The sequence below is a fragment of the Astatotilapia calliptera genome, chromosome 7 (genome assembly GCF_964374335.1).
Source record: "Astatotilapia calliptera chromosome 7, fAstCal68.1, whole genome shotgun sequence".
In the NCBI taxonomy this organism is placed as follows: domain Eukaryota; kingdom Metazoa; phylum Chordata; class Actinopteri; order Cichliformes; family Cichlidae; genus Astatotilapia; species Astatotilapia calliptera.
The window spans coordinates 44,032,476-44,060,053 of record NC_137428.1 but is presented as its reverse complement, the minus strand read 5'-3'; the positions used below and the strand labels follow the sequence as shown (position 1 = coordinate 44,060,053).

The 27,578-nt window shown below is 39.8% G+C and overlaps 1 protein-coding gene across 1 annotated transcript in view; it reads right to left on the bottom strand.

Moving 5' to 3' along the window:
• Nucleotides 1–736: 736 nt before the first annotated feature.
• The window catches only part of agbl1 (AGBL carboxypeptidase 1), a 71,659-nt gene continuing 44,817 nt past the window's right edge, over nt 737–27,578 (bottom strand). Inside the window, exons 12-26 of the mRNA XM_026174779.2 lie at nt 26,686–26,776; nt 25,836–26,102; nt 25,155–25,238; nt 22,047–22,127; nt 21,691–21,839; nt 19,129–19,216; nt 18,160–18,292; nt 14,474–14,627; nt 9,496–9,676; nt 7,691–7,820; nt 7,110–7,241; nt 6,884–6,946; nt 6,374–6,487; nt 2,593–2,747; nt 737–2,066 (exon numbers count right to left, since the gene is read on the bottom strand). Coding sequence (XP_026030564.2) covers nt 1,781–2,066; nt 2,593–2,747; nt 6,374–6,487; nt 6,884–6,946; nt 7,110–7,241; nt 7,691–7,820; nt 9,496–9,676; nt 14,474–14,627; nt 18,160–18,292; nt 19,129–19,216; nt 21,691–21,839; nt 22,047–22,127; nt 25,155–25,238; nt 25,836–26,102; nt 26,686–26,776 — 2,108 coding nt within the window. The 3' untranslated portion in view covers nt 737–1,780. The remainder of the gene's footprint in view (nt 2,067–2,592; nt 2,748–6,373; nt 6,488–6,883; nt 6,947–7,109; nt 7,242–7,690; nt 7,821–9,495; nt 9,677–14,473; nt 14,628–18,159; nt 18,293–19,128; nt 19,217–21,690; nt 21,840–22,046; nt 22,128–25,154; nt 25,239–25,835; nt 26,103–26,685; nt 26,777–27,578) is intronic.

The window sequence follows — 27,578 nt, the reverse complement described above, 5'->3', positions numbered from 1 at the left end:
TCTTTTCACAATAAAATTCTAAAGTTCAAATTGTTTCTTCAAAGTGGAAAAGATCCAGTGTGATTTAAAGGTGCAAAATGACTGGAGGCAGTCAAAATGGAGTTAAAAGAGTTAAAAATAGCAGGAGTACTCACAGCAGTACAACATGTGCAGTATATACAGTACAATGTAAACAAAGAGACCTTGTATGTTCTTTCTATTTTACCTTGTTCTGACTTCCAAGCTTCTCATCTATAATCTTTGGAGTATTTTTAGATTTTGCCTTTCCCTAGCTTTGCTGAATTTATTTGCTTGTTTGCTTTTACTTGGATGTCTACTTTTGGATTTAAGATTTGGATTTGGGGCTTTATTGTGTTCCCTGTGTGCTCTGTGTTCGGATCCTCCATCCATGGAATCCCCAAACTGTATAAATGTATAAACTATATCATTTATCGTACACTTGCACAAATTTAGGCTAAAAGGCTAACCTACTGGGTAAAAAAAAACTCATGTACTTTCAGAAATTTTAGATTCCATCAGCATAGGCTTGTTTAAGCAAAAAATGTTGGGAAAAAAATTCTTTCTGGAAAATGTTAACATTTATAATTTCATACATGACGCTTGAGAGCAGCATTGTGCCTTTGTGGATTACAAAACAAACTACAACTGCTGTAAAGGCAGCGTAGTTGCAGTTCTGTGATAATATTACAGTCAATATTAATGTTCTTCTGAATAAATGCACCATCAGTCATCAGAGTTTCTTTGACCTTTTATGAGATTTGTTTGTAATGAAACTTGAAAAGATAAAACATGGAGTTGTGTACAGGATGTGTTCTTGGCAGGATATTAATTGTAAAGTAAATCGCTGATATTTACTCAGAAGCCAAATACCACCCCTTGCCTTACAGTTTACACATTTTAAGTCTATAACATACAGCATAACATTTGAACTTGACATTTTGGTGAGAACATTTTGGGAAACATGCCGAATTCTTTCCTCCAAGCAGGTTAAACCTATTCACCTGTTTTTGTTTTTGTTCTTTCTGCAAAGATACAGAAGAGGAAAGATAAGTACCAGTCCCCAGTATTTCATGTAATTAATACAACTAAGTTGATTTAAAAGTTTTACACAGCAACAATCAAGTTTGTTTCAGTTTGCTAATTACCTACTAATAATCAAAGTAGTGCCTGCAGTAGTACAGACAGAAAAAAGCCAGTCACAATAAGATGCTGGAACACTAAACTGATGTTGTAGATATTAACTAAAAAGGCTAACACGAAATTATTTTCACCCAATGACAAAGACAGACAAAATGCAGATCACTGTTATAGTTGCATTTTTCATTCGTTATAGCATGCATTTTTGTTCACTGGTGATGTTATCAGTATCATTAAGACTATGCTGATGACCTTTTACATACATAAATATTCAATAAGAACTGGTTTTAATCCATCATTCATTGAAACTATTGTCATTTCATCTCATAACTGGTGGAGTTATGAGATTCCTTTCCTGAAAATTTAGGTCTAAGTAAAACAGCCAGTCTTTAAGTCATGGCTGTACTTGGCTATACATGTTTATGTTAAAGTCTGTTATGAAGTATTGATCACATGCCTGGTATTTTCAGTCTTTAGTAATACATTCTAGTTAAGCTGGTTTTGAATTACAAACCCAAGTATTATTATTTTCATCCAGAACAGTCTGCTGTGTTTAAAGGACTACAGCTCATATTAGCTGATGCTCTCTTACTATCGTTAAGAAAGTAAATTATTAAAAAAAAACCTTTAAACTTGTGAGTTATCATTTTGAAATCCTCAAACCATTACGCAAGTCTCTTCTCTCACTAGGTGTATCAACGGATGGCTGCCGGGTTTGTGGAGGAAACAGGTGGTTCTTTATGCTTGACTGCTGAGACTGACTGATGCTGTCTTGCTGATGTTTTTGAGTACTGTGCTCTTTGTCATCATCATCAACATGGGCCATGTTGCTGTCAATGTCTGAATCCAAATCACTGCCTTTAAGTGTGGGACAGCCACCAGAGTACTCGATCTCCTCAGCACACGGAGGCTCATCGTCTTCAAAACAGCTGCATGAAAGAAGAAAGAATTGCCATGTTAAGTCTTGTTCACCAAAAACAACAAACTAAGTTTTATGTAAAACACACTGTGTAAACACACAGCTTGCTTGCTTGCAGCAGTGGCATCAGGTGTGTTTTGCATCAGCAGCTGTTCAAATTCAAATTCAAAATTCAAATTTTTATTTGTCACGTACACAGTCATACACAGTACGATATGCAGTGAAATGCTTAGACAACTGCTCGTGACCTAAAGAAAAAAAGAAAAGGCTATGAATAAGATAGGAAATAAATATGAAAATTAAAAAGGGTAAATTTAACTAGGAAGGAATAAAATAAAATATAAAAATTAAAGTTAAAAATGAAATAACTGTACAACACAAATTAGAATGAAGGGTAAATTTAACTGGGAAAGAGTTCATCACCTCTTCCCATAAATACCTGAATTCCACTCGAACTGCCCTGGTTTAAGCACTGTCCTCCCTGCTGCCACATGGAAAACCCACATATGATAAGCCGCCCTAGAACGGTAGCTTACTTGTGAGACTTGTGGTCCAGCATGTTGTGGTCCAGGTCAATATGGTTGATGAGTTTCCTGCTGTATAGAATCCTTGTGTCTTTGGTTACAGACAACAGACTGTGGCAGAACTTCATCCCCATTTCCTGGTGCTCCTGGGTTCCTGTCTGCAGCCCCTGTAACAACACACAGGCACACACACAGACACGCTCCCCTCCTGAGCCAAGTTAAGTATATTATACATCCTGAAAATTTGTGCACACTGCCCAATGAGAGACATTTGTTAGGAACACGCTACTGGATTTTTTACAAACCCAATCCAAATAAAAGCTACGATGCTGTGTCAAATGAAAACAAAAAGAGATCTGCAAATCTCATAAAAGCATATTTTATTCACAATAGAGCATAGAGAATATCGTAAATGCTTAAACTGAGACATTTTACTATTTAATTAAAAATACTAATCTTTTTTTTTTAATTTGATGGACCAACATGACTCAAAAGTGCCCTTCTGAGGCACAGCAGAAGGAACAGTTTACATCAAATTGGAACAACTGACAAGATGTCAGTAACATAATAGGGCATGAAAAGAGCATCTTAGTCAGGAAAAGATTCTCTGAAGCAAAGCTTATGCAAAAGTTCAATAAGGAAGATCTGTAATCACTCATCTCCCTGCTATCCTGGGTTTGCAGCTACTAGCTATTCTTTACTTTACATTCGTTTTATCATGCTGCCAAACTCAATTCTTACATCACTGCTCTAGCCCAGTCATGTTTTGCCCACCTTTTCCAAGAAAATCAGCTTCGTCTATGCACATTTTTATATCTCAGTGCTCTTCTGTGGATGTGTGGGGTGGGTGCTGTCCCATCACTGGTGGGATTCTGTTCTGCTATGATGGGTCATTTGAGTCTAATCACCAAATAGTTTAAGAGAATTGTACAACTTGCATATCTGGAAAGGCTCCAGAAGATTAGCAACAGATGCTTTTTCGGGGAAGTCCTTGCATGACTCAGCAAGACAATGCTAAACCTCATACTGTGACAACAGCATTGCTCACTAACAGCAGATGACCTGGACTAGCCTGCCTGCAGTCCAGACTGGCTTTATCCATTTGAAAACATTTGAAGCATCATACAGGGAGTGCAGAATTATTAGGCAAGTTGTATTTTTGAGGAATAATTTTATTATTGAACAACAACAACCATGTTCTCAATGAACCCAAAAAACTCATTAATATCAAAGCTGAATGTTTTTGGAAGTAGTTTTTTAGTTTGTTTTTAGTTTTAGCTATTTTAGGGGGATATCTGTGTGTGCAGGTGACTATTACTGTGCATAATTATTAGGCAACTTAACAAAAAACAAATATATACCCATTTCAATTATTTATTTTTACCAGTGACACCAATATAACATCTCCACATTCACAAATATAAATTTCTGACATTCAAAAACAAAAACAAATCAGCGACCAATATAGCCACCTTTCTTTGCAAGGACACTCAAAAGCCTGCCATCCATGGATTCTGTCAGTGTTTTGATCTGTTCACCATCAACATTGCGTGCAGCAGCAACCACAGCCTCCCAGACACTGTTCAGAGAGGTGTACTGTTTTCCCTCCTTGTAAATCTCACATTTGATGATGGACCACAGGTTCTCAATGGGGTTCAGATCAGGTGAACAAGGTGGCCATGTCATTAGTTTTTCTTCTTTTATACCCTTTCTTGCCAGCCACGCTGTGGAGTACTTGGACGCGTGTGATGGAGCATTGTCCTGCATGAAAATCATGTTTTTCTTGAAGGATGCAGACTTCTTCCTGTACCACTGCTTGAAGAAGGTGTCTTCCAGAAACTGGCAGTAGGACTGGGAGTTGAGCTTGACTCCATCCTCAACCCGAAAAGGCCCCACAAGCTCATCTTTGATGATACCAGCCCAAACCAGTACTCCACCTCCACCTTGCTGGCATCTGAGTCGGACTGGAGCTCCCTGCCCTTTACCAATCCAGCCACGGGCCCATCCATCTGGCCCATCAAGACTCACTCTCATTTCATCAGTCCATAAAACCTTAGAAAAACCAGTCTCGAGATATTTCTTGGCCCAGTCTTGACGATTCAGCTTGTGTGTCTTGTCCAGTGGTGGTCGTCTTTCAGCCTTTCTTACCTTGGCCATGTCTCTGAGTATTGCACAGCTTGTGCTTTTGGGCACTCCAGTGATGTTGCAGCTCTGAAATATGGCCAAACTGGTGGCAAGTGGCATCTTGGCAGCTGCACGCTTGACTTTTCTCACTTCATGGGCAGTTATTTTGCGCCTTGGTTTTTCCACACGCTTCTTGCGACCCTGTTGACTATTTTGAATGAAACGCTTGATTGTTCGATGATCACGCTTCAGAAGCTTTGCAATTTTGAGACTGCTGCATCCCTCTGCAAGATATCTCACTATTTTTGACTTTTCTGAGCCTGTCAAGTCCTTCTTTTGACCCATTTTGCCAAAGGAAAGGACGTTGCCTAATAATTATGCACACCTGATATAGGGTGTTGATGTCATTAGACCACACCCCTTCTCATTACAGAGATGCACATCAGCTAATATGCTTAATTGGTAGTAGGCTTTCGAGCCTATACAGCTTGGAGTAAGACAACATGCATGAAGAGGATGATGTAGACAAAATACTCATTTGCCTAATAATTCTGCACTCCCTGTATAATAAAAAAAAAAATCATCTCTCAGACAAGAATGAGGCATCCAAAAGTCCAGCAGCTGCTCACCTCAGTTTATAGACTTTTATGGCCTGTTGTTAAAAGAAGACATCATGCTACCCGGTGCTAAACATCTCAATCTTTGGGAAATGACCATATTTATGAAATTTGAATATCATTACATTCTGTTTTGATTTAGATTTATAAGTGCATAGGCTAAGTGGTCCAGCTCAAAAGGAACTTGTGCTCCAAAAAACAAAAACATCAAGAACAAAACAAAGTTGCATACAAGTGTGAACCAATGACAGTGCTCCCATAAAGACCTGTCAATTAATATGTGCATCCAGCCTTTACATTTTTGCTATCTTGCGGCCGCAGTCAGCTATTGTCCCTGAAAACATATTTCAATCTCATAACAAAGTCTAGTTCTCTCTCTCTCTCTGAGGGTGTGTCCATTACCCCTTAACAATTACTGGAGCTGGGCAAGCTGAGAGATCAGCAGCTTGTTTCTAGTGGTTTGCACAGACGCATTGTGAATAAACCCCTGGTTTGTGTTGGTAAACTGAGAGGAAAGCAGCGTGCGAAGGAAAGTGCCACGGGTTATCTTTGGCTGCTCTGAGATCTGTTACGACCTGGGCTTTATAGAGAAATACACATAGCATTAGCAAGTAGATGAGATTCAGTGATTCAGCATTGCAACAGATTTTCCTTCTGCTAACCACCCTTGTTCAACATGTGTCATGTAGAGAAGATGGTGTTTGGTGGTGTGACAATAAAAAAAGAGGGGCTGGCAGTTCTGACCATGTCTGGTCTAATAAATCAGGCAAGTTGAGCAGAGACACAAAGTATTCTGTGCAGGCTGACAGCGAAACACTTTACCCACTGAGGTATTATTGGCACAGCATGGTCAGGATCTCCTTATCAACACCAACCCTGCCACTCTGGAGCTCTACAGAGCTACAGGTATAAAACTGCTTTAAACTGGTCACATAGTTACTCCCTGTACACATGGCACAAAATGAATGGTAAAAAGTTACAAAGTGCACAGTAGCATTAAGTAATTCTATTAGAGTACCCTAATTCACCCAATTTCTCTCTCATACACACACCTTGTATATTCCCTGGTTGCAGCCATTGTAAGTATTCTCCAAAGTATAACTTCTCAGAACTCCCATTTCCCTCCAGACAACCACTCTGGCTGTAGCAGAGCGAGACTTCTCTACCTGACAGGTTAAAATCAGAATTAAGGGTAGGTAAGAGAATATGGCCCATATAATAAGAAAAATAATGAATGTAACTATTCACACATTAACAAATATAAACACTACTGACAATAACAGTGATAGTGGTGTTGATGAGGTATGATACATGAAGATGGCTGAGATAATGCTTTATTTAACCTGCTGTTCCAGGCAGAGATATTTATTTTATACAACTGACAGTGTTAATAATAAAGAAGTTAACAGTGACAACAAGTACAACTTTGCTTACAATACTGAGAAGGATAACAATATGAATTAATTAGTAGTTGTATTTAGTTGTACTGACAACTACGCTGTGGATTTATTATATGCAGTGATTTTCAAAATGAGAATTATTATTAGTATTGTAACTTTTACCAAAAAGTTGCAGCTGTTGAAAGAAAAGGTCGGTGCGATACGATCCAAGGTCTTTGGAATGGTCTAGAAAGGCGATGAGAATGATAAAGACAGCGAGAGAGAGAGATGGAGAGGAACAAAACATTTTATCTGGTTTCAGAATTTGAAATACTGCTGCTGGTGAACGAGTAGAACAAAAACAGAAACCCCTATGGCCTGCTTGGCTTTGTGTGTGTGCTTTTCTTACCCTATATCCAGGATCCTCTTTCAATCCTACAGTGTCAACTGCAGAGCCAGACTGCCAGAGAGTCTCCTTAATGCTGCAGCCATACAGGAACACATTCTTTTTTCGAGAGTGGCCATGGTAGTCACAGAAAACCTAGTAAATATGAAGAAAGAAAGAGCTTGTGCATTTGGACAATAAAATATTTTGATTTGTGATTTTGCCTATGAAACCAAACAGTGCATTTTAAATCAAACAATTAATGTGTGATTAAAGTACAGACTTGTCATTTTAATTTAACAGGTTCAACTGAAGTGTTCACTGTTTAGATATTACAGCCTAATACTTAAACGACAAATTCAGAATTTCCAAGACAAGAACTGAAAGGCTGCGAATACTTACGCACATCTTTTTTTTGTATGGTACATTTTACAACGCATTTTTGATTAGAATTTTTAATAAAGCTGTGAATAATTTTTGGATCTAATGTATGTAGATTAACTAATGTGTGAAAGTGTGTCAAACATGCAGGACAGATATTTAGCAAAACCAAAGAGCTTAACATTTCAAAAAGAAAACATTACATAACAGCATGTGTATCTCACCACTGGAGTCCGTCCTATAATGTTGAGGTAGTAGAGAAAGCCTTTGGTGTGGTAGATGGTTGGACTCAGAAGAGGGTCTGGTTTACTCCACTGACGATTCAGATCTTTGCTGTTCAGGTCACAGCGATTTCTGAGGAGACAGACAACAACAAAAACAAATACTTGCACTGTAATTCATTTGTGAGGGGTAAATCTGTGATATATACCAAATACTGTAACGTTACTTGTTGTTTGGCTGAATAATAGTGTCCTTCAGTAGCAAAGTACTGTTTGTTGTTGAGAGGTGGGACAGAGAGACATGGATGTTATGAAGTGCTATAATTGAGTTTATCTAGAGTTGTTTGAAAAAGTGTTTGCCCCTTTCCTGATTTCCTATTTTTAACTCATTTAAATATTAGACAAAGATAACACAAGTAAACACAAAATGAAGTTTCTAAATGAAGATGTTTATGATAGGGGGGGAGATATCTTCATGGCCCCATGTAAAAAGTGATTGCCCCTAAACGTAATAGCTGGTTGGGCCGCCCTTGGAAGCAACAACTGCAATCAAGCGTTTGCAATATCTGGAAAAGTCTTTTTGGAATTCAGAAATAAGTCTGAAACTTAAAGGGTGTACCTTTAAGACAATTAGTCTTAAAGGTACACCCTGTTTATGTATCTTTAGTAAGCCATACAGACTTGACGTATCTTCCCTTGGGTATAGCCTGTGGTATGAGGTTCCGTCAGTAGTATTTTCTTGTTCTGACTGCTTCAGACAATCTATCACCCTCTTCCTGTAACCACTTGCTGGGTCTCGTTTCAAGTATTTTTTTCACTGAACCGTGACAAAATGTTCTAATGACAGTCTTTCTGGTTCAGCAAAACCATATATCTGTATGATCAAGACGCTCTGCCAGGCTTCTTGGGAAACTCAGGAAACTGTTGGGTTACTTTGCAGTTTGCTTTGGATCATTATTCATCTGCACTGTGAAGCTTTGTCCCATCAGTGTTGCAGCATTCGTCTGAATGTGAGCAGAGTGCAGTCCCATAGACTCTTCATCCTGCTGCTTCTATCAGCAGTCAATGAACACCAGTGCCGAGGCTGACTGGCGGCCATACATACCCATCCCATAACATTGCTTCCACCATGTTTGACAGATGATGTGATGTTTTAGATTATTAACTGTTTCTCTCCTCCTCCTTACTTTCTGGCACAAGTTCATCTGGGGTTCTGTTTTGTTTTGTTTTTTTCGTATTTACTTTCATAAATGCATCCCTTGATTGCAGACTTCGTAGCCTGACTGTGATTTGGTTAAGTAAAGGTTAAGTAAAGACGTTATTATTTCTGATAGATTTTTTTTTTTACCTCCTTCACTCCTTGCTTCATTTCTTTGGTCCTCATTTTGAAATGTGTTTTGCGTCTCTGAAAATTAAAGTTTTTGTATAGAACTTGATATATTTCTTGAACAGTTAATGCCATATTTTTCTTAAATCCTTTCAATTAAAGCTGAAAGTGTGTGCTTTCCAATTGCATCAGAACTGTTTGTACACCACCACAGTGGATTTCAGAGGTAAAATTATGAGAATGTTCAAACTGTCAGTAACTCATAAAGCACAAAAATGACAAAAATTATATCAACAGTGAATGTTATTGTAATATTGTATTGTAGTTACATTAGCATATGCTACCTGCAGCATTTCATTATTAAGAAGCCTAGTGTAAGTGCAGCCAAGGGCATTGTTTCCTTACATGTTTCAAGTAAAGTAAAAGTGTATATTATATCATTTTTTTAACCATTCCAACAATGTTCCTGCTCCTCACTCACGTGCCATTGATGACTCCATCTGGGTTGAGCATGGGGATGATCTTAAAGACGAAGGCCTCCCTGAGACTCTGGGCCACCAGGTCATTGCTGCACAGAAACTCCAAAGTGCCCTTCATCACCCAGCTGGCATTGGACTCACCAGGATGCACACGGCTGGTCAGTACAATATAGGGGCGATTACCTAGGAAAATTATTATTACACAATCATCAGTTTGCCTAATGATATAACATATTGAACAAGGAAGTTAGTTTCTAGACATCAAGCATCTTCCCCTGGGTGTAGCCTGTATGAGGTCTGGCCACTAGCATTGTCTTGTTCTTTCTGCTTCTGGCAATCTATCACCCTCTTTCTGTAACCACTTACTGGGTCTCGTTTCAAGCATTTTTATAAAGTACAACGTATTAAAGCAGATTAGAAAAATGCTATGTAACAAGGCATGTTAATGGCTCACATCTAAAACCAACTAATAATGTCTATCAGGATAACATAGTTATCCAGATCAGATTTTTAGTTTAACAAAATCTTTAGCTTTAGTCAAAGATGGTGAGACCCAGAAGCCGATTACAACGGCTGTGGAACAGTCGTAATTAACATACAGTTAACAAGCTGAGTGTCTGTGACTTTAATGTGAAAGATCTACAAAGAGCAAGCAAACAGATCTGTGAACTAAACAGTACAACTGGTGCTGGAGTCTGGAGGTGAGAGTACGGGCTATAACTGGTAAAGTGAGAAAGGTGGCTGATATGATGGAGTGAAGGTGGAGTCCAACTGTTGGTTGGAAGACAGGAAGAGAAATGGAGTAGTGGTAGGGGTGGGTTTTGATTATTGATTTTCCGATTAAAATCTATTCTAGCTTGAATTACGCGATATCGATTCATTAAAATCCTGAATCGCTTTTTAAATATAAATGTGTTTTGCCCGAAATACCAGAATCTCAGGTTAAACCTCACTAAATTTCGACAACCACCAAACAGCTAAAACAGTAAATGAGAGCAGGTACACGGATTCTGCACAAAGACATAAACACAAAGCGCTGACCCGCCGCATCAGGATCAGTGAGGTGTCAGCTTTCTCACCCGACGGCACGGACACACCATCAGGGCTGAAAGCTGACAGCTCACAGATGTTATTAAAATTGAGGGAGGATATGTGACATGAGACAGCGGATGGCAGCACAGCACACCCAGCAAAGCCACATCAATGGCCCTACCAACTGTGGCCTATGCTACATCATGCTACAGGGTGATGAAGAGCAGACCTGTGTCAACTGCAACCCAGGGCAATGCCGCACCATAAGCCAGCACCCATCATCACCACCACAAAGGCTAGTCCACCTGGACTGGACATCTAGACGTGGGCCAACCCACCCCATGTGGTGGAACAACCAGGAACCAACCAGAATGGGCATTCCTGGGAACTAGGGCCCCAGTCCCCAGACCTGGACCTGCTCCACATCTCAAGACTGCAAGACAGCACCTGCACCCACCCCAGCCACCCACCTTCACCAGCAATCAAGGCAGACACACCAATGCCCCAAAACACCAACCGACCCCCGCAGGAGACTGTTAGACTTCCACTGACCCCGTGTCCACCACCAGCCACGTGCAAGACACACAGGGAGATGTGACTACAGTCGACCAACGCCAACTAAGCACTGGAATTAATCAGAGAGATCAGAGAGAAATAAATTCATCCAATTAAATTTTTAAAGAGGCATGCATTTTCTACAAACTAATGTGATCTAGAAGTACATTTCTACATTGAGTAATACAAACAGTTTTTTTTATTCATGAAGATAATTAATGTTACCCAACTGTAGTGTAGTGGTGGAGGTGTTCTGAAATTTACAATTTAGGGGCAGAAATGTCAATTTACTCCAGTTAGCAGAGTAGTCTGATATGAATGGGATTTTAGCAGTGAGTCTGATTGTCTTCAGAAGAGAGGTTTGTGTTCCCAAGGAAAGTAATGTATCATCAGCATATAGGCTTATCTTAGATCATCTTAAGATCATTTGTCCTGACAGACACATTTGGAGAGCTGTATAGTGTTTTCATCCAATTTATACGGTGGCCCTGAGAGGCCAAACTGACTGCAACTTAAGAAAACACCAGCAATAAGAAAAATGCTGCAAAAGCACACAAAACACAACAGAAATAGGAAAAACGAAAATGGAAATAGGAAAAAACAGATTTCCAAAAGCACAAGGGAAGTGACTGGGGAGACAATAACCCTACGGACCAGTTGCAGGAACCAAAACATGCTCGGTAAGTGTGTTTTAATCTCATGATTCATATAATACTGATGACGGATTTTTTAGGCTAATAGTTAGGCTAACACACTTACCTCTCATCTTTTCTTACCTCACATCTTTTCTTTCCTATTTCCGTTTTCAATTTTCCTATTTCCGTTGTGTTTTGTGTGCTTTTGCAGCATTTTTCTTATTGCTGGTGCTTTCTTAAGTTAACCTGTCACTCATTGTGGATATGGGTCGTATGTGCCAAGGAATCGGCAGGAATACCATAGGGGCAAAACACCAGCTACCAGCAGATAGAGCAGTCGTCTGAGACTGCAACACCAGACTGACCAACCTGTGCACCACCAAGAATGCTAGAACAACGATGATGTGAGCTGCATTGACTACAAAAAATGAGCTATGCCATAAAGATATGGCAAAGACTTGTTGAAGCTAAGCTAAAAAGAGGTGACAATTAGTGAGGAGCATTATGGCACTACAGATGCAATGTTTGCTTTTAGAGTGAAAAGAAGGTCAGAAGCCAGGGGAATTAGAAGTACTGTGCTGAACCATCACAATTGTGTTTAGGTCTGTGGAAGCCAGGCGATCTGGTGCAGCACTCCATCACTCTCCTTCTTCTTCAAAAGGATCTTACACAGCCTGGAGGTGCGTGTTGGGGTCACTGTCCTGAGTCGCTGCAGGATGCTGTGGTTCTGCCACACCATCACACATCCTCCTCTTCCATGATTCACAGTGGGGAACCATGAATGTAGAGACCATCTGTTCACTTTTTTTGCATCACACTGCCAATGGAACCAAAAGATCTCAAATGTGGACTCATCAGACCAAAGCACAGATTCCCACTGGTCTGATGCCCATTTCTTGTGTTTCTTGGCCCAAACAAATCTCTTCTGCTTGTTTCTTTTCCATAGTAGCAGTTTCTTAGCAGTTTTCCAGACTGACTGACCGTCAGTTCTTAAAGTAATGATGGACTGTTGTTTCTCTTTACTTAGCTGACTGGTTCATGCCATAATATGAATTCTAGCAGTTGTCAAATAGGGCTGTCAGCTGTGTACCAACCTGACTTCTGCACAGCACAACTGATGGAGCCAACCCCATTAAGAAGTCAAGAAAATTCCACAAATGAACCCTGACAAGACACACCTGGTGAATTAAAAACCATTTCAGGTGACTACATCATGGAGCTCATTGAGAGAAGAGAAGGGTGTGCAGCTCTGTCAACAAGGCAAAGGGTGGATACTTTGAGGAATCTAACATATCATATTTAGAGCTATTTATCCTTTTTTGTTTGCTACATAATTCCATATATCTTGCTTCATATATTTGATGCCTTCAGTTTGTATCTACAATGTAGAAAGTAGTAAAATAAAGAAAAAACATTAATTGAGAATGTGTGTCCAAACTTTTGGCTAGTAGTGTAGCTTTGTCTATTCATGAAGCCAGATGAGACACATCAATTAAACTGCAGAAATGTCTTAAAGACATAAAGACCTGGATGATACAATACCCTAGGAATATGTGATTTCTAAGGTCTTTCAAAGCAGAATGGGAGGCAGAGCCTTGAGGTTTCGGGCCCCCTTTTTATGTAATCAGCTCCCAGTTTAGATTCAGACACCCTCTCTACTTTCAAGACTAGGCTTAAAACTTTCCTTTGGTTACAGTTCAGTCTAGATCAGGTGAGTGTGAATTCTCCCTTAGTTACACTGCAGTAAGAGTGTTTCTTCTTTACTCACCTCTTTTTACTCCCCATGTCTTCATACATAACTCTGCATTTAATGATTAATTAATCTCTGGCTCTCTTTTACAGTGCTTTTTCTTTCTTTTATTTGTCCTGTCCATCTCCCTTCACTCTCAACTGGTCGTGACAGATGACTGCCCCTTCCTGAGCCTGGTTCTGCTGGAGGTTTCTCACTGTTTAAACAGATTTTTCCTTTCACACTGTTGCCATAGTGCTTTTTCATAGGAGTTAGTCTGACTGTTTGTGCTTTCTCTGTACTATTCTAGGATCTTTACTAGATAAAGTGCCTTGAAGTGACTGTTGTGGTTTGGCGCTAATAAAATAAAATTTATTTGAAGAAGACATTTGGTGATTCTTCTGGCTTCATCGGTAGGTGACCTCCACTGGAGCAGTTTGCAGCAAAGTATGAAGCAGTAGTAATGAGAATTATCACTTATAAGTCTGAGGCAATGACTCTCTGCTGTAAAAAGTTAGAATGCCTACTCTGCACATCTATGGGCAATTTAGAGTCACCAATTAATCCACTAACTGCATGTTTTTGGGAGGAAGGCGGAGTACGTGGAGAGAACCCAGACAGATACAGGGAGAATGTTCAAACTCTGCACAGAGGGCCCAAAGCTGCTCCAATATGTTCTCATGTAGAGAAACATGACAGTATACATATGCATCTTAGAGTCTGAGTCTAACAACTGAAAATAACAATATTTTCCAGTGATAATTATATGTGAAAAAATGTAAACATTTCTCCACGCATATAGGGTTAGTGAGTGAGGTTGACAATTTCATGTGTTCACCATGAAATTGAAGAATCTGTTATGAATGTGTGACTGGGTGAATGACACTTGTAATAGAAAGTTATTTGAGTGCTCAAATTGAATAGAAAGGTCCTTCATAAGTACCAGTCTCTCTACCATTCCAATGTGGCTGTGTAAACACGTAAGTACCCCTGACATGAGTAGTTCCTGGACTACAAAGCACTACTTACGCATCTGGTGCAGGTCTTTCCACCTTCTGCTGACTGGACAGGCAGTGATGGTAACTATTGGACAGGAGTTTCCAGCCAAAGTGCTACAAAGAGTCTGCTGCTTGAAAAACACCTTGGCCGGATCCACTGATTTCTGCAGTATTTTCAAGTGAGCCTGACAAAAATAACAAATATATACTTAGGTCTCTAATTATTTATAAAACAGATATATTTCTCTTGTAATTCTGCCTCTGTACACCACCAGAGCGGAGCTGAAGTCAAACAATCAAGATGTTTTTGAAATTCAGACTTTCAAATTTAATTCAAGGGGTTTAACAAGAGTATTACCTTAACTACTTAAGAATTACAGCTAATTTTGTACAGTGGGGGAAAATAATTATTGGATATTTGATTGGTGATATGTTTTGGTTCATGTCATGCTGAAAGACCCATCCACAACTCCTCTTCAGTGTTCTGGCTGAAGGAAAGGAGGTTCTCGTCTACACTTTTATGATACATGACCTTGGACCCTTAGCAGAAAAACTATTCCAAAGCATAATATTTCCACCATGATTGACTGTGGGGATTGTGTTCTTTGGGTCTGCATTTTGTTCCCTCCAAACACAGCAGCTCAAGTTGGTCATATCCTGCATCAGTTTTGATGGCTCAGGGCATGTCATTCATATCATGCCTGGTGAAAGAACTGTATTTAATGTTTCACGTTTGTTTCCTCCACAGATTGATGATCAGGTTGAGGGTTTGAATAGGATAAAAATACAGTATTGCAAATTTCATTAGTGACATTAAAACCAGTTGCGACCAGTGGTTTGATCCTGTATTGGGTGCCCCGGTCCTTGACAGGATTTTCTCCCTTTGAACTACAGTTCAGGATTTTTGACCTACTTAAAGAAAACTAGGAGAAAGTGCCAAGTCCTAGTAAATATCCAATTCAGCATCTTATGGACTTGAGAGAAAAACTTCACACTTCCGGTAGGGTATGTGAAGATTTGCTGGTGATGGTGGTTTGATGGTTCCCAGCCAAAGTCAGGCTGTGGGAGTTATGTGCCAGTGGGGTGTGACTGCAGGAGGGAAAGGTGTGGTGCCAGCTAGGGAGGATGACACACCTGACATGCATCTGGTGATTAACCTTCCTCACTATATAGCAGCTGTGGAGGGAAAAACACAGAGCAAGTTGTGCAGTATGTTGAAAAGCAACAGAAAGAGTAAGCACTCCACAGCCAGCCATTTAAGAAAATGATGTATAAAAAGATGTACAAAATCTATACTGCATTGTTTTTACATTAGACTTAGACATTGTACTTATTTATTGAGTTACATTTTCCCCCAGAGGTTTAGAGAATAGAGCTAAAATAGTAATTCAGTTGTGGTAGGGAAGACCCAAATGCAGACAAAGTTTTTTAAAAAAGGTTTAAATATAAAAAAGCTGATTTACCATAGCCTGAATAACAAGATGACATAGGAGGGGATGCAAATGAGGGTGAACAAGGGTGCACATAAAAACAGTGATTGCACGTCTGAACTGCTCATAGCTTAAAAAACTCAAAATTCATGTTTGTCGTCTGAGACAAAATAGTCTTTATAAACCAACTTCACATAGAACCTATAAAATTACATTTTCTGCTTCATATTGATCAGTTTTTCCAGAACAAGAGTGTGGTGCAGAACTGTAGTAACTACAGGGGATAAAGCTGTTGGGGGTGGGATTTGGTCAGGGATCTGGTCTGAGCCCCTTCTCGTTTTCAGTCATGATGGACAGGTTGACTTGTGAAATCAGGCAGGAGTGGACTCTGATGTTTGCAGATGACATGGGATCTATAAGGAGCATATGGAGAACCTGGAGAGGTGGAGGTATGTACTGGAGAGAGAACGAATGAAAGACATTAGAAGCCAGAAGACCGAATACATGTGTGTGAATAAGAGGGAGCTGAGCTGAGGTAGTGAACGCCAAATAATTTAAATGAGGTCAATCATCCAAAGTACCGGACAGTACATGAGAGGTGAAGAAGGGAGTCAAGGCAGGGTGGAGTAAGTGGAAATGAGTATCGGAGGTAATTTGTGAAAGAAGCAGCAGCAAGAGAGAAAGGCAAGATTTACAAGAAGGTAGTGAGACCTGCTATGATGTACAGAGAGGCAGAGCTGAAGATGTTAAGACTTTCATTGGGAATGACAAGAAGATATAGCATTTGAAATGATTACATCAGAGGGACAGCTCAGGTGGAGACAAAGTTAGAGAGTAAAGGCTGAGATGATCAGGACATGTGCAGAGGAGAACTAGTAAATATATATACTGGATAAAAGATGCTGAAAATGGAGCTGCCAGACTGAAAGATTCATGGATGTAGTGAAGAATATGCAAGGGGGTTGGTCTGGCAGAGGAGGATACTATGATAGGATGAGATGGGGGCAGATGATCTGCTGTGGTAACCCCTAAAGGGAGCAGCTGAAAGAAGAGATTTTATATTGACTTAGCCTGCTTGTGACATCTCAGATGGCAGCGCATGATCTAAAATATAAAGAAAACAAAAAATAACAATTTTTCTGGTAATAAAAGAGTTCTTAGTAACCATCTTATCTGTCTTTGTAATATAAAATATTATAAAATATGTTCAGGTTATAGTTATGGGGCTTATGGTCGCTGTTAAAATAACAGAGATGGATTCACATTTGAAATTATTTAACTGTGTCATCTGCGTGGCTTGATGCAGCTTTTCCCAACATGTGTATCGATATCTGTACACAAAGATTAGAGTGAGATACATACAGTCCTGTATGTATCTCACTCAAGAAGAAAGAAAAAAAAAAAAAAAAAAAGAGATACATACAGTCCAGATAACAATTATCAACAAATTCCACAAGAAAGGTGAGCTACTATCGAGAAGACTGGCAGCTTATCGGCCAAAGGTTGACTGGAGGGGGAAAGTGTGCTGCGAAAGGATGCACAAGCAACAGGGATGACTGCAGCCTTGAACTGTCTATTAACAAGCTTCCCGAGAAGTGGACTGAAGCTGGTGTCAGAGTATCAAGAGCCACCATGAACAGAAATGTTCTGGACAGGGACAGCAGATGTCACAATATCAAGAAACTCTTGAGCCAGAGAAAGAACTCAACTGTTGTCTTTTCAGATGAAAGTAAAACTTGCATTTCATTTAGAAAATCAAGGTCCTAGAGTCTGGAGGGAGCACGGACAGACACAGGATCCAAAACGTTTGAAGTCCAGTGTGAAGTTTCTGCAGTTTAAGGTGATATAAGGTGCCATGTCATCGACTGGTTTTGGTCCTCTGTTTTATTAAGTCATTATAGGAGATCTTAAGGCACTACAAGAGTCCATCAGCTGACAGACTTTATAGATATTCAGGCTTTGAGTGATGTGGGTAATATGCTATAATCATCAAAATCAAACAAACAAAAAAGGTGTTAAGGTATTTCTTTGTGTAATGACTATAATATGTCACTTTTATGATTTAATGTTCATGAACTTAATTAGATTCTTGATTTTTTACACTATATATGTCACACTTTTACATATGCTAGTATATAGAAGTGTGAATTATACTGTATAGTTTGTTTACACTTTTACACAGCTTCACAGCTTTATTTGTGATAGGGTTATAAACATTCTACAAAAACATTAAGTTTAAACTCTGACCAAAGTAAATAAACGGGATTATTATATGAAAAAAAAATACCATCAGAGCAGAATATGTGTAGGGATAATGGTAGGCCAGGTAGCAGACATCCTCACTGTGTTTGAAGGTGATGGTAAAGGTCAGGGTGTAAAAGGTAGTTCTCCTTCTGCCCTGTGCTGGACAAAAGTTGTTTCTGTTGGAGAAAATTGAGAAAAAAAAATGTTTTGTTATATGTAGACTATCTAAATCAGGGGAACTGATACAACATAGTCGAACAGTAGGTAATATTATAGCACACGTACAAAAATACAATGTTTTGGGAGGTTTTTTTCCCAGTCCATCAGATGGTGCTATTGACTGTTTTTCTAGTGAGGTCAGTGTGCCTGAAGCTGGTAAAACAGAGATGGAGGTATGAGAGAAATTCTTCTGTGTTTAAATAAAACATGTGGCCTTATTTTGGATTTTTAACATGACAAGATAAATGTGAGGAATGTATTTTGCACATACTGCTGCTTCCAAGTTAAACTGTACAATGGTGCAGCGATTGGGACTGCTGTGTCAAAGCAAAAATATCCTGGGTTTGAATCCAGTCTTGGGCCTTTCTGTGCAGAGATTGCATCTTTGCTCTGGGCACTCTGGCTTGCTCCCAAAGACATGCATGGTAGGTTAATTGCTGCTTCTAGATTGAGAGTGAATGGTTGTCTCTTTGGATGGATAGGCCTCTGGTAATTGCTACTGCTAACATCTGTTTTGAACAGCTGAAATCAGCTGTCAGTTACAGTTAGTCTCAGTGGGGGGTTTTAATGAATGAACTTCTTCATTTGAAGTATCTATTGGAGAATCACACATAGTTCTGTGCTTGACCTATGACTAATTTACACAAGTTTCAAACCCGTGTGTTTTTTTTGCCCCTAATTAAATGTTTTTCGAGGTCTGACCTGCCTTCAGCAGCCTGCTAAAGCTACTCTCCAACACTTGGATTTCCAACATGTCTCTAATTAATGAAAAATATGTAAAATGTTTTCATACCTGAAATAACAAATTTCCGTTCCAGTACTGATCCAGTGTGGTCTACCTTCCAGGGCTTCTTTTACTGAGTACAGGACCGGCTGCATTCCTGCAGTACACACACACACACACACACACACACACACACACACACACACACACACACACACACACACACACACACATTTTTTCATATTGTGTAAGGGTACTGATAAATTAGTCCATGTCTGTAGGTGAGCACACACTGAACCTGATGCACAAAGACCAGTGTAACAGACAAAGCTGATAACTGCTGTAAAAAACTCTCTCTGAATGGGGTTTTAGGTTTTATCAAGCCAGCTATTGCAAAAAACAAAACAAAAAAACAACAACAAAAACAAAAACACAGCTAGGTTGAAAGTCTCTGTGGAGACAGACTAGTAAACAAAACCTGTTGTTTCATTCTGTTATTGCTGCGTATGGAATATTCTGATTAGTGTTTTTTATCTAATGGGCTCTTTCTAGTGTGACACAGTGGTCCAGCGGTTAGCACTGCCTGCTCACATCAAGAAGTTCCTGGGTTCAAATACACTGGTCAGTGGGTGACTTTTAGTGTATAGTTTTATGATGTCCCCATGGGTTCTCCCTCAGTGCTCCAGCTTCCTGTTTAAGAACATACAGTGGGGCAAAAAAGTATTTAGTCAGCCACCGATTGTGCAAGTTCCCCCACTTAAAATGATGACAGAGGTCAGTAATTTGCACCAGAGGTACACTTCAACTGTGAGAGACAGAATGTGAAAAAAAAATCCATGAATCCACATGGTAGGATTTGTAAAGAATTTATTCGTAAATCAGGGTGGAAAATAAGTATTTGGTCAATAACAAAAATACAACTCAATACTTTGTAACATAACCTTTGTTGGCAATAACAGAGGTCAAACGTTTACTATAGGTCTTTACCAGGTTTGCACACACAGTAGCTGGTATTTTGGCCCATTCCTCCATGCAGATCTTCTCGAGAGCAGTGATGTTTTGGGGCTGTCGCCGAGCAACACGGACTTACAACTCCCGCCACAGATTTTCTATGGGGTTGAGGTCTGGAGACTGGCTAGGCCACTCCAGGACTTTCAAATGCTTCTTACGGAGCCACTCCTTTGTTGCCCGGGCGGTGTGTTTTGGATCATTGTCATGTTGGAAGACCCAGCCTCGTTTCATCTTCAAAGTTCTCACTGATGGAAGGAGGTTTTGGCTCAAAATCTCACGATACATGGCCCCATTCATTCTGTCCTTAACACGGATCAGTCGTCCTGTCCCCTTGGCAGAAAAACAGCCCCATAGCATGATGTTTCCACCCCCATGCTTCACAGTAGGTATGGTGTTCTTGGGATGCAACTCAGTATTCTCCTTCCTCCAAACACGACGAGTTGAGTTTATACCAAAAAGTTCTACTTTGGTTTCATCTGACCACATGACATTCTCCCAATCCTCTGCTGTATCATCCATGTGCTCTCTGGCAAACTTCAGACAGGCCTGGACATGCACTGGCTTCAGCAGCGGAACACGTCTGGCACTGCGGGATTTGATTCCCTGCCGTTGTAGTGTGTTACTGATGGTGACCTTTGTTACTTTGGTCCCAGCTCTCTGCAGGTCATTCACCAGGTCCCCTCGTGTGGTTCTGGGATCTTTGCTCACCGTTCTCATGATCATTTTGACCCCACGGGATGAGATCTTGCGTGGAGCCCCAGATCGAGGGAGATTATCAGTGGTCTTGTATGTCTTCCATTTTCTGATGATTGCTCCCACAGTTGATTTTTTCACACCAAGCTGCTTGCCTATTGTAGATTCACTCTTCCCAGTCTGGTGCAGGTCTACAATACTTTTCCTGGTGTCCTTCGAAAGCTCTTTGGTCTTGGCCATGGCGGAGTTTGGAGTCTGACTGTTTGAGGCTGTGGACAGGTGTCTTTTATACAGATGATGAGTTCAAACAGGTGCCATTCATACAGGTAACGAGTGGGGGACAGAAAAGCTTCTTACAGAAGACGTTACAGGTCTGTGAGAGCCAGAGATTTTCCTTGTTTGAGGTGACCAAATACTTATTTTCCACCCTAATTTACGAATAAATTCTTTACAAATCCTACCATGTGGATTCATGGATTTTTTTTTCACATTCTGTCTCTCATAGTTGAAGTGTACCTCTGGTGCAAATTACTGACCTCTGTCATCATTTTAAGTGGGGGAACTTGCACAATCGGTGGCTGACTAAATACTTTTTTGCCCCACTGTACATACTGGGTAAAATGGTGATACTAAATCAGTTGTGATTGTGAATGGCTCTCTCTCCAGCATGTTATTGTTTCAGCTTCATGGTTGTATAATCATGCAGTGTGGAAAGTTGCAGTCATGCTTAAATGCAAAGTTTTTTTTCTCGTCACACATGAAATGAAATGATGCCACAGAGTGCTTATTTTCTTCACAAACACTTGCGCGCCTATTTGGAGAGTAAATAAGTACCATGTGACATCACTGATTTATGTATAAAGCAATAATGACAATAGTGACAAATTAAGTTTATAAATGAGGGAACACACACACAAACCACCTCACCATAGTTGAACTGGCTGTTGCTCTTCTCACAGTTGATGACATTAAAACGGTATGGGACATCGGCTGCCATGTTACTAACTTCAAAGTAAAACCACTGGGTATGCTGAGAAGAGTTAACATCTGGATTCAATATGAGGTCATATTCATATCTAGAAGAGAAGAGAAGAGAGGACATTGTTGCTTTGTACTGCATTTAAAATGAAATATGATTTATTTTCTCAGTAATTAGTAATAATGAAATGTAAGCTTAGATCTCCTAAACTCTGTGTGTGTGTGTGTGTGTGTGTGTGTGTGTGTGTGTGTGTGTGTGTGTGTGTGTGTGTGTGTGTGTGTGTGTGTGTCTCAACACAACATACCTGCGGACCTGAACAGCCTTTCTCAGATTCCCAGATTCAAACTTGGAAAAAAACCTCAAAGAATCAGAGTGACACTGAAGACTGAAAGACGGAGAAACAAAGAGAGACACAGACGGTCTTTAGGACACACACCACCCTATTCCTACATGAACACACACCTATCTGTCTGTCTCTTGCTGTGATTTTTGCAAAAAAGTAAGCAAGAGGGTTAGGGTTAGGTTATTTAAAATTAATTTCTAGTATCAGCTGTTTGCTGGAGCCACAGCTGTAAAAGCTGCTGCTCATGATATCGGTTTGGAAACTTGAAGGTGATACAAATCATGCATATATACCAACACGACAGTGTACATCAGTGTCACAAGAGCGTTTGTTTTAGTTCAAAGGCTTTATGGTTTTTCCTATAATAGCCTACCTGGTTTTTGTCAGTTCAGCCTTATATATTATGTTTAACCCGAGTGACCACCCGGTCAGCTGGTGGGTAACAGGCATCTCCGAAAACGTTAGAGCACTTATGCAAATATGTGATGTCTTGATAAATCGAGCAAATGTTTTAAGTTTACACAGCACCATTCTCGCATGAAAATATCTTAAAAGTTTATTTTGTGATCCAGAAAGAGTAGTATTCAAACACTCTGTGTTCCTCCGCCACTGCCTCGTTTGAGCTTTGGACAAAATGGATTCTGGGATATTGCATTTCGTCATTTCGAGCTGATTGGAGACCAGAACAGCCAATCAGATATTTTTGCATCCGTTGCAACAGATACAACAGTGTAGAGAAAGAAATGTTGAGAGCGCGAGCAACACATTGCGAGCGAGCGCAAATGCAAAAACTGAGTGAGAGGGGCTGCTATTGTGTGTGTGTGTGGATAATAGCAAACACTGAAATAAATTTTTTTCACGCAGCAATGAATTTTCTTCACTCAAATTCAGCTTGTCTTCGCTCAAAATAAATTTCTCCTCAAAATGCAACACTTGCACCTGCAAACTTTTTTTACGTGCGCTCAGAATAGTGGCACAAAAATAACGCCATAGTATTCAGGAAGAAAACCAAACATTGCATATATTTTTATCGTAACTCTGGTTTTACGTGGCCTATCAACACAATTTAAAAACTGGTATAAAGTCCACACTTTTTCCGTCAATTGTTCAGTCTGTCCTGCTCACATCTCCAATGGTTGTGTACGTTGTCATTAACGTTGCTTCACTCCACATCAGCCACGTCGCTTTGCTAGCTAAAACACCGGTGTCGGCACATAAGGACGCTGTCATAGCCTGTCAACGACGTTGATTAGCTGCGTTGATTAGCCAATGATGCGAATGTGAATCGCATCATTGGCTGGACTGTGGGATAAGGTGGCATCGTCAGTGTTGGGGAGTAACGGAATACATGTACCGCCGTTACGTATTTAAAAAACAAAATATGAGTAACTGTATTCCGTTACAGTTACCGTTTAAAAAGGTGGTATTCAGAATACAGTTACTTTGTTGAAATAAATGGATTACACGGCGGTACTTCCCTGTTTCATATTGTCGCGGGTCAGGACTGTTTGGGTTTTGTTTGTTCTGTTGTTCCAGGCAGCAGCGTTATGGTTGCCATGGTTACAGGGTGACGCTCTCTCTGCGACTGTGTTTCCTGGGTGAGAAAGCACCTTTTTGTTGTTGTTGTGCTAAGCTAACAGGCAGAATGCATAGCACTAAAGAATGTAGCCTCATGGGCAGTGTAGTCCGTGCTGCAGGGAGAATGGACTGCCTTACCCGTTATGTGTTTGTGAGCGCGAGGAGGGAGAAAAAGGATGGTAGAAAAGTACGAGTTGACATCGAGCAGAAACGAGAGCTGGAAGCATGTAAATATAATAATCACTGCAGACAAAAAGAGTGCCTGCCGAGCCCAGTTGTAAGTAAGTTATTAAGACTCGACTGTACACCGTGTTCGTGTTTTCCTCCAAAACAGTAAGTTCCGTTGGAGCAGCCTTTCAATGCCTCTCTCTGTCTCTCTCTCGCTAGCAAAGTTGACCCAGGCAACAAAGTAAAGCTATTTTTCGGCTACGAGCCCGACACGGAACCCACCGTATTAGCCAGAGGTCCCTTTACTACGGTTTGGAGCCGTAATAGTAATAAATCACACAGCAATAGGACATTCATGTAGTTGTAAAAAGCATGATAATATATTAAGCAATCCAAAGTATTCAGAATACGTTACTCTCATTGAGTAACGTAACAGAATAAAATGTATTCTGTAATCTGTAGTGGAATACATTTTAAAAATAACCTTCCCAACACTGGGCATCGTTCTAATCCTATACGGGAGCAGCCAGACACTTACTGACTAACACTGCCAAACAGAATTGTTAAAGTATTAATTTTAATTTCAATTCAGGTTAGATTTTTTTTGTGCGCAACGCAGATTTTCTGTGCACAGAGACCGTGCCAGCAGTGTGCAACTGCGCGCACGCGCAGCTTAGTGGGAACATTGGGTGCAACCCCTCCAAAAAAATGTAATTAAGTTAAAATGAATGGTTGCCTTTTCTAGACCCGCCACAGACTGGTAAGCTGTCCAAGCTTGTACCCCGCCTTCCTCCTTCCCCTGACCCTGAATTGAATAAGCAGAAGAAAATGGCTTGATGCATAGATAAAAATAAAGTTTCTTTTAGTCTTTCCCAAGACAAATTGTACTAGATTCAAACATCACTCACACTCTCTTATGAGTGGTGAAGGAATTATTTTGGAACAAAAGCAACAAATACTATAAAACAACACATAAAACTGTATTACTGTCAAATTTAACATTTACAAGTATCAAAAATAGAAGTATTTATTTTCCTGAAAAATGCTCCCCATCAGCATTACATTGATCAGTATTACTGCTGAGGATGTTTATGGTTCGAAAAAACCTTCATATTCAATAAAATCATAGGTTTTGCAGAGGCTGTGCTGTGAGGACCACAACAGCTTTTAATCAGCTCAGAAACACAAGTCTACATGTTGGTTTCAGGTTTAAGGTTTTAATCTTTCAAGCTCAAATCGTCAAGTCCAAGTCCGTCCCGGGAAAATAACCAATTAAAGAAAGAATGGAGATGGGGAGCAGGGGGTGAGGGGAGGGTAACTTACTTGCTATCTTCGAGGTCAAAGACAACATGGTTAATGATGTCATCAGTTTTCAGAAAACGCTGAATATCTTCAAACACTTTCTGTCTGATAAACACACAAGCATAGTCAAGCGTCGAATACTCGAATCACAGTCCTTGAAATATGTTTAAAAAACCTATCCTTTATATTTACAGCAGCAGTAAATATCTGAGTCATTATTAAATACTTATTGCTCAAATACTTATATACCTCCTGCTGTGATCGCTATACTTCCTCTTTAGGCTGTAACATCAGTCAGTCATCTGTTCTTTTCTGCTCACAAAAGTTTTTGGTCAATTTATTCAGTCTGTTAGTGTCACCAGCTGTGATGGTATAATGGATAAAGCTGATCAAATACAAAAGCAATCCAGGAGGTTTAAACATTTCCCCTGCTGCCACCTCTTGCTGTGATTGGACATAGGTGTTTCACATCATTACACCAGGTTTCATTATATTACATGCTAATAGTTTGCTATTGTCCAGTACTAAAACCCTGTCATCGCCTCTGTTGCTTTTCTTACCATATTAGGAATACGGTTGGTGGTAAACATGTGGCCCTCTGGAGTGAACGCTCTCCATTCTTTTCACTATAAAAATGCTTAGAGGTCTAACTTTCTACGTACCTGTTACATGAACTACATTATTATTGCATGTATCTAATACCTCTGTATGTTGGGTTTGCGTGCGGCCATGGGTTGATGTCCTGGTGGTGGAAGATGACCCCAGAAATCAGGAAAGGCCAGGATGCTAAAATCTGGAATGGATTTGGTTTTGGAAGCTACAGCACAATATAGCTTGGGATCGTGGTGGGGAATACCGGCTCCGTGCCGCTCCAGTAACCTGTCTATTATTGTATGATGATAAAATTCTTCTGTTCCATCTTCTTCATTATCTTGCTCATCTTCTCTCTGACATGGGGAGGCTTCTCCCCTAGAATTAAAAAGGAATGAGGTCAGACTCCTAAGATGAGAATTCAAAAGCAACAGCAAAGTCAGAAAGATTTAAATTCTTTCAGTGATGCACACGGAGTTAGTCGCCGAACACCAGAAACCAAACAAAACAAAACCAAATAAAAGTTAGGCTGACGGGACTAGGGTGATAGTACTGCTGGAAGAAGAATAACAATGTAGACCATGTCCTCTACTAATTGAAAGGTTGGTCCCTGTCTGCTCCAGTCTACACCCCAAATATCCTCGCGCAAGATACTAACCCCAAGCTGCTCAAGTTGCAATTCCATTCGAGTATGTGAATGTTAAATAGAAAGCACTTCTGTAGACAAAATGAAGGTGTGAATGGATGAATCAGGCAAGTTGGATTTCTGCATCATGTAAATAAATGCCACAGTTCTGGCCTTGAATCTGCCTCATGCCGCTTGTCAGTTTAACAAGCAGTAGATTTAAGTTTTTGACAGTTTGTTTTGCATTGTCAGGATAATTTACATTTCAGTTAAAACAGCTCGACAGAACCTTAGTCCATGCAGTACATGCAGTTAGCATGAAGACTTTGAGCTTACATTGCCCCTCTAACCATGGTCCTGAACCCAGGGCTTGTGCCCAGGATGCTGCTGTGACTGTGGAAATCACACGCTTCTAAATGGGCAGCAGCTGAAGAGTGAGAAAGGGAAAATAATCCATTGAGTTTTTAAATTCCCACAAAAAAAATGAAGGAGCTAATGCAGTGATGTGAAAGAATTTTTGTGAAATTAACTTGTAATTCTTAGAAGAGGTCCCGAGTATTGTTTACTTAGCAGAGCAAATAAAAATCAGTGGAATTAATGAGAATGAAAAGAAATGTGCAATATTTCTTGCAAAAGAAACAAAATAGATTCACGATTGAGTGAAAAAGACAATAATGTGTTATTTTGCAGATATTTGACCAGCAATTAGTTGCTGGCAGAATTGTAAACTTATAATTTATTAGTTTAAGGCATGGTCAGTAATCAACGGTAATCAGGTTACTAACTCAATTCACTAGCTGTGAGGTACTCAAGCAGACATTTTTAGTCTGTTTTAGTTTTAGAATTGGCTCAGTATTTCATAAATGTCAACTTTAAACTTTTAATTAAAGTGAATAATTTAATCATTAAAAACTGATTTTAAAAATCTGTCAACAACTAACAATAATAAAGAATGAATGTAAATAAGCTGCTTTAATATTTCTGATGAGGTTGTTAAAACCTCATTAGAAGGTTTCTTTGCTGTGTTTTTTACTCTTTGACTGTACTTAACTGGTAACTTTGCATGTTTAGGTGCTATAAATTTATATAACTTATCGTATGCTGTCCTTGGCCAGGACACTCGTGTAAAAGAGATTTTTAATCTCAAGAGTTTTTTCCTGGTTAAATAAAGGTTAACATTTTTAGCCGTTATAAAGCTGTGTTTAAAAACATTGTTATAAACATTCAAA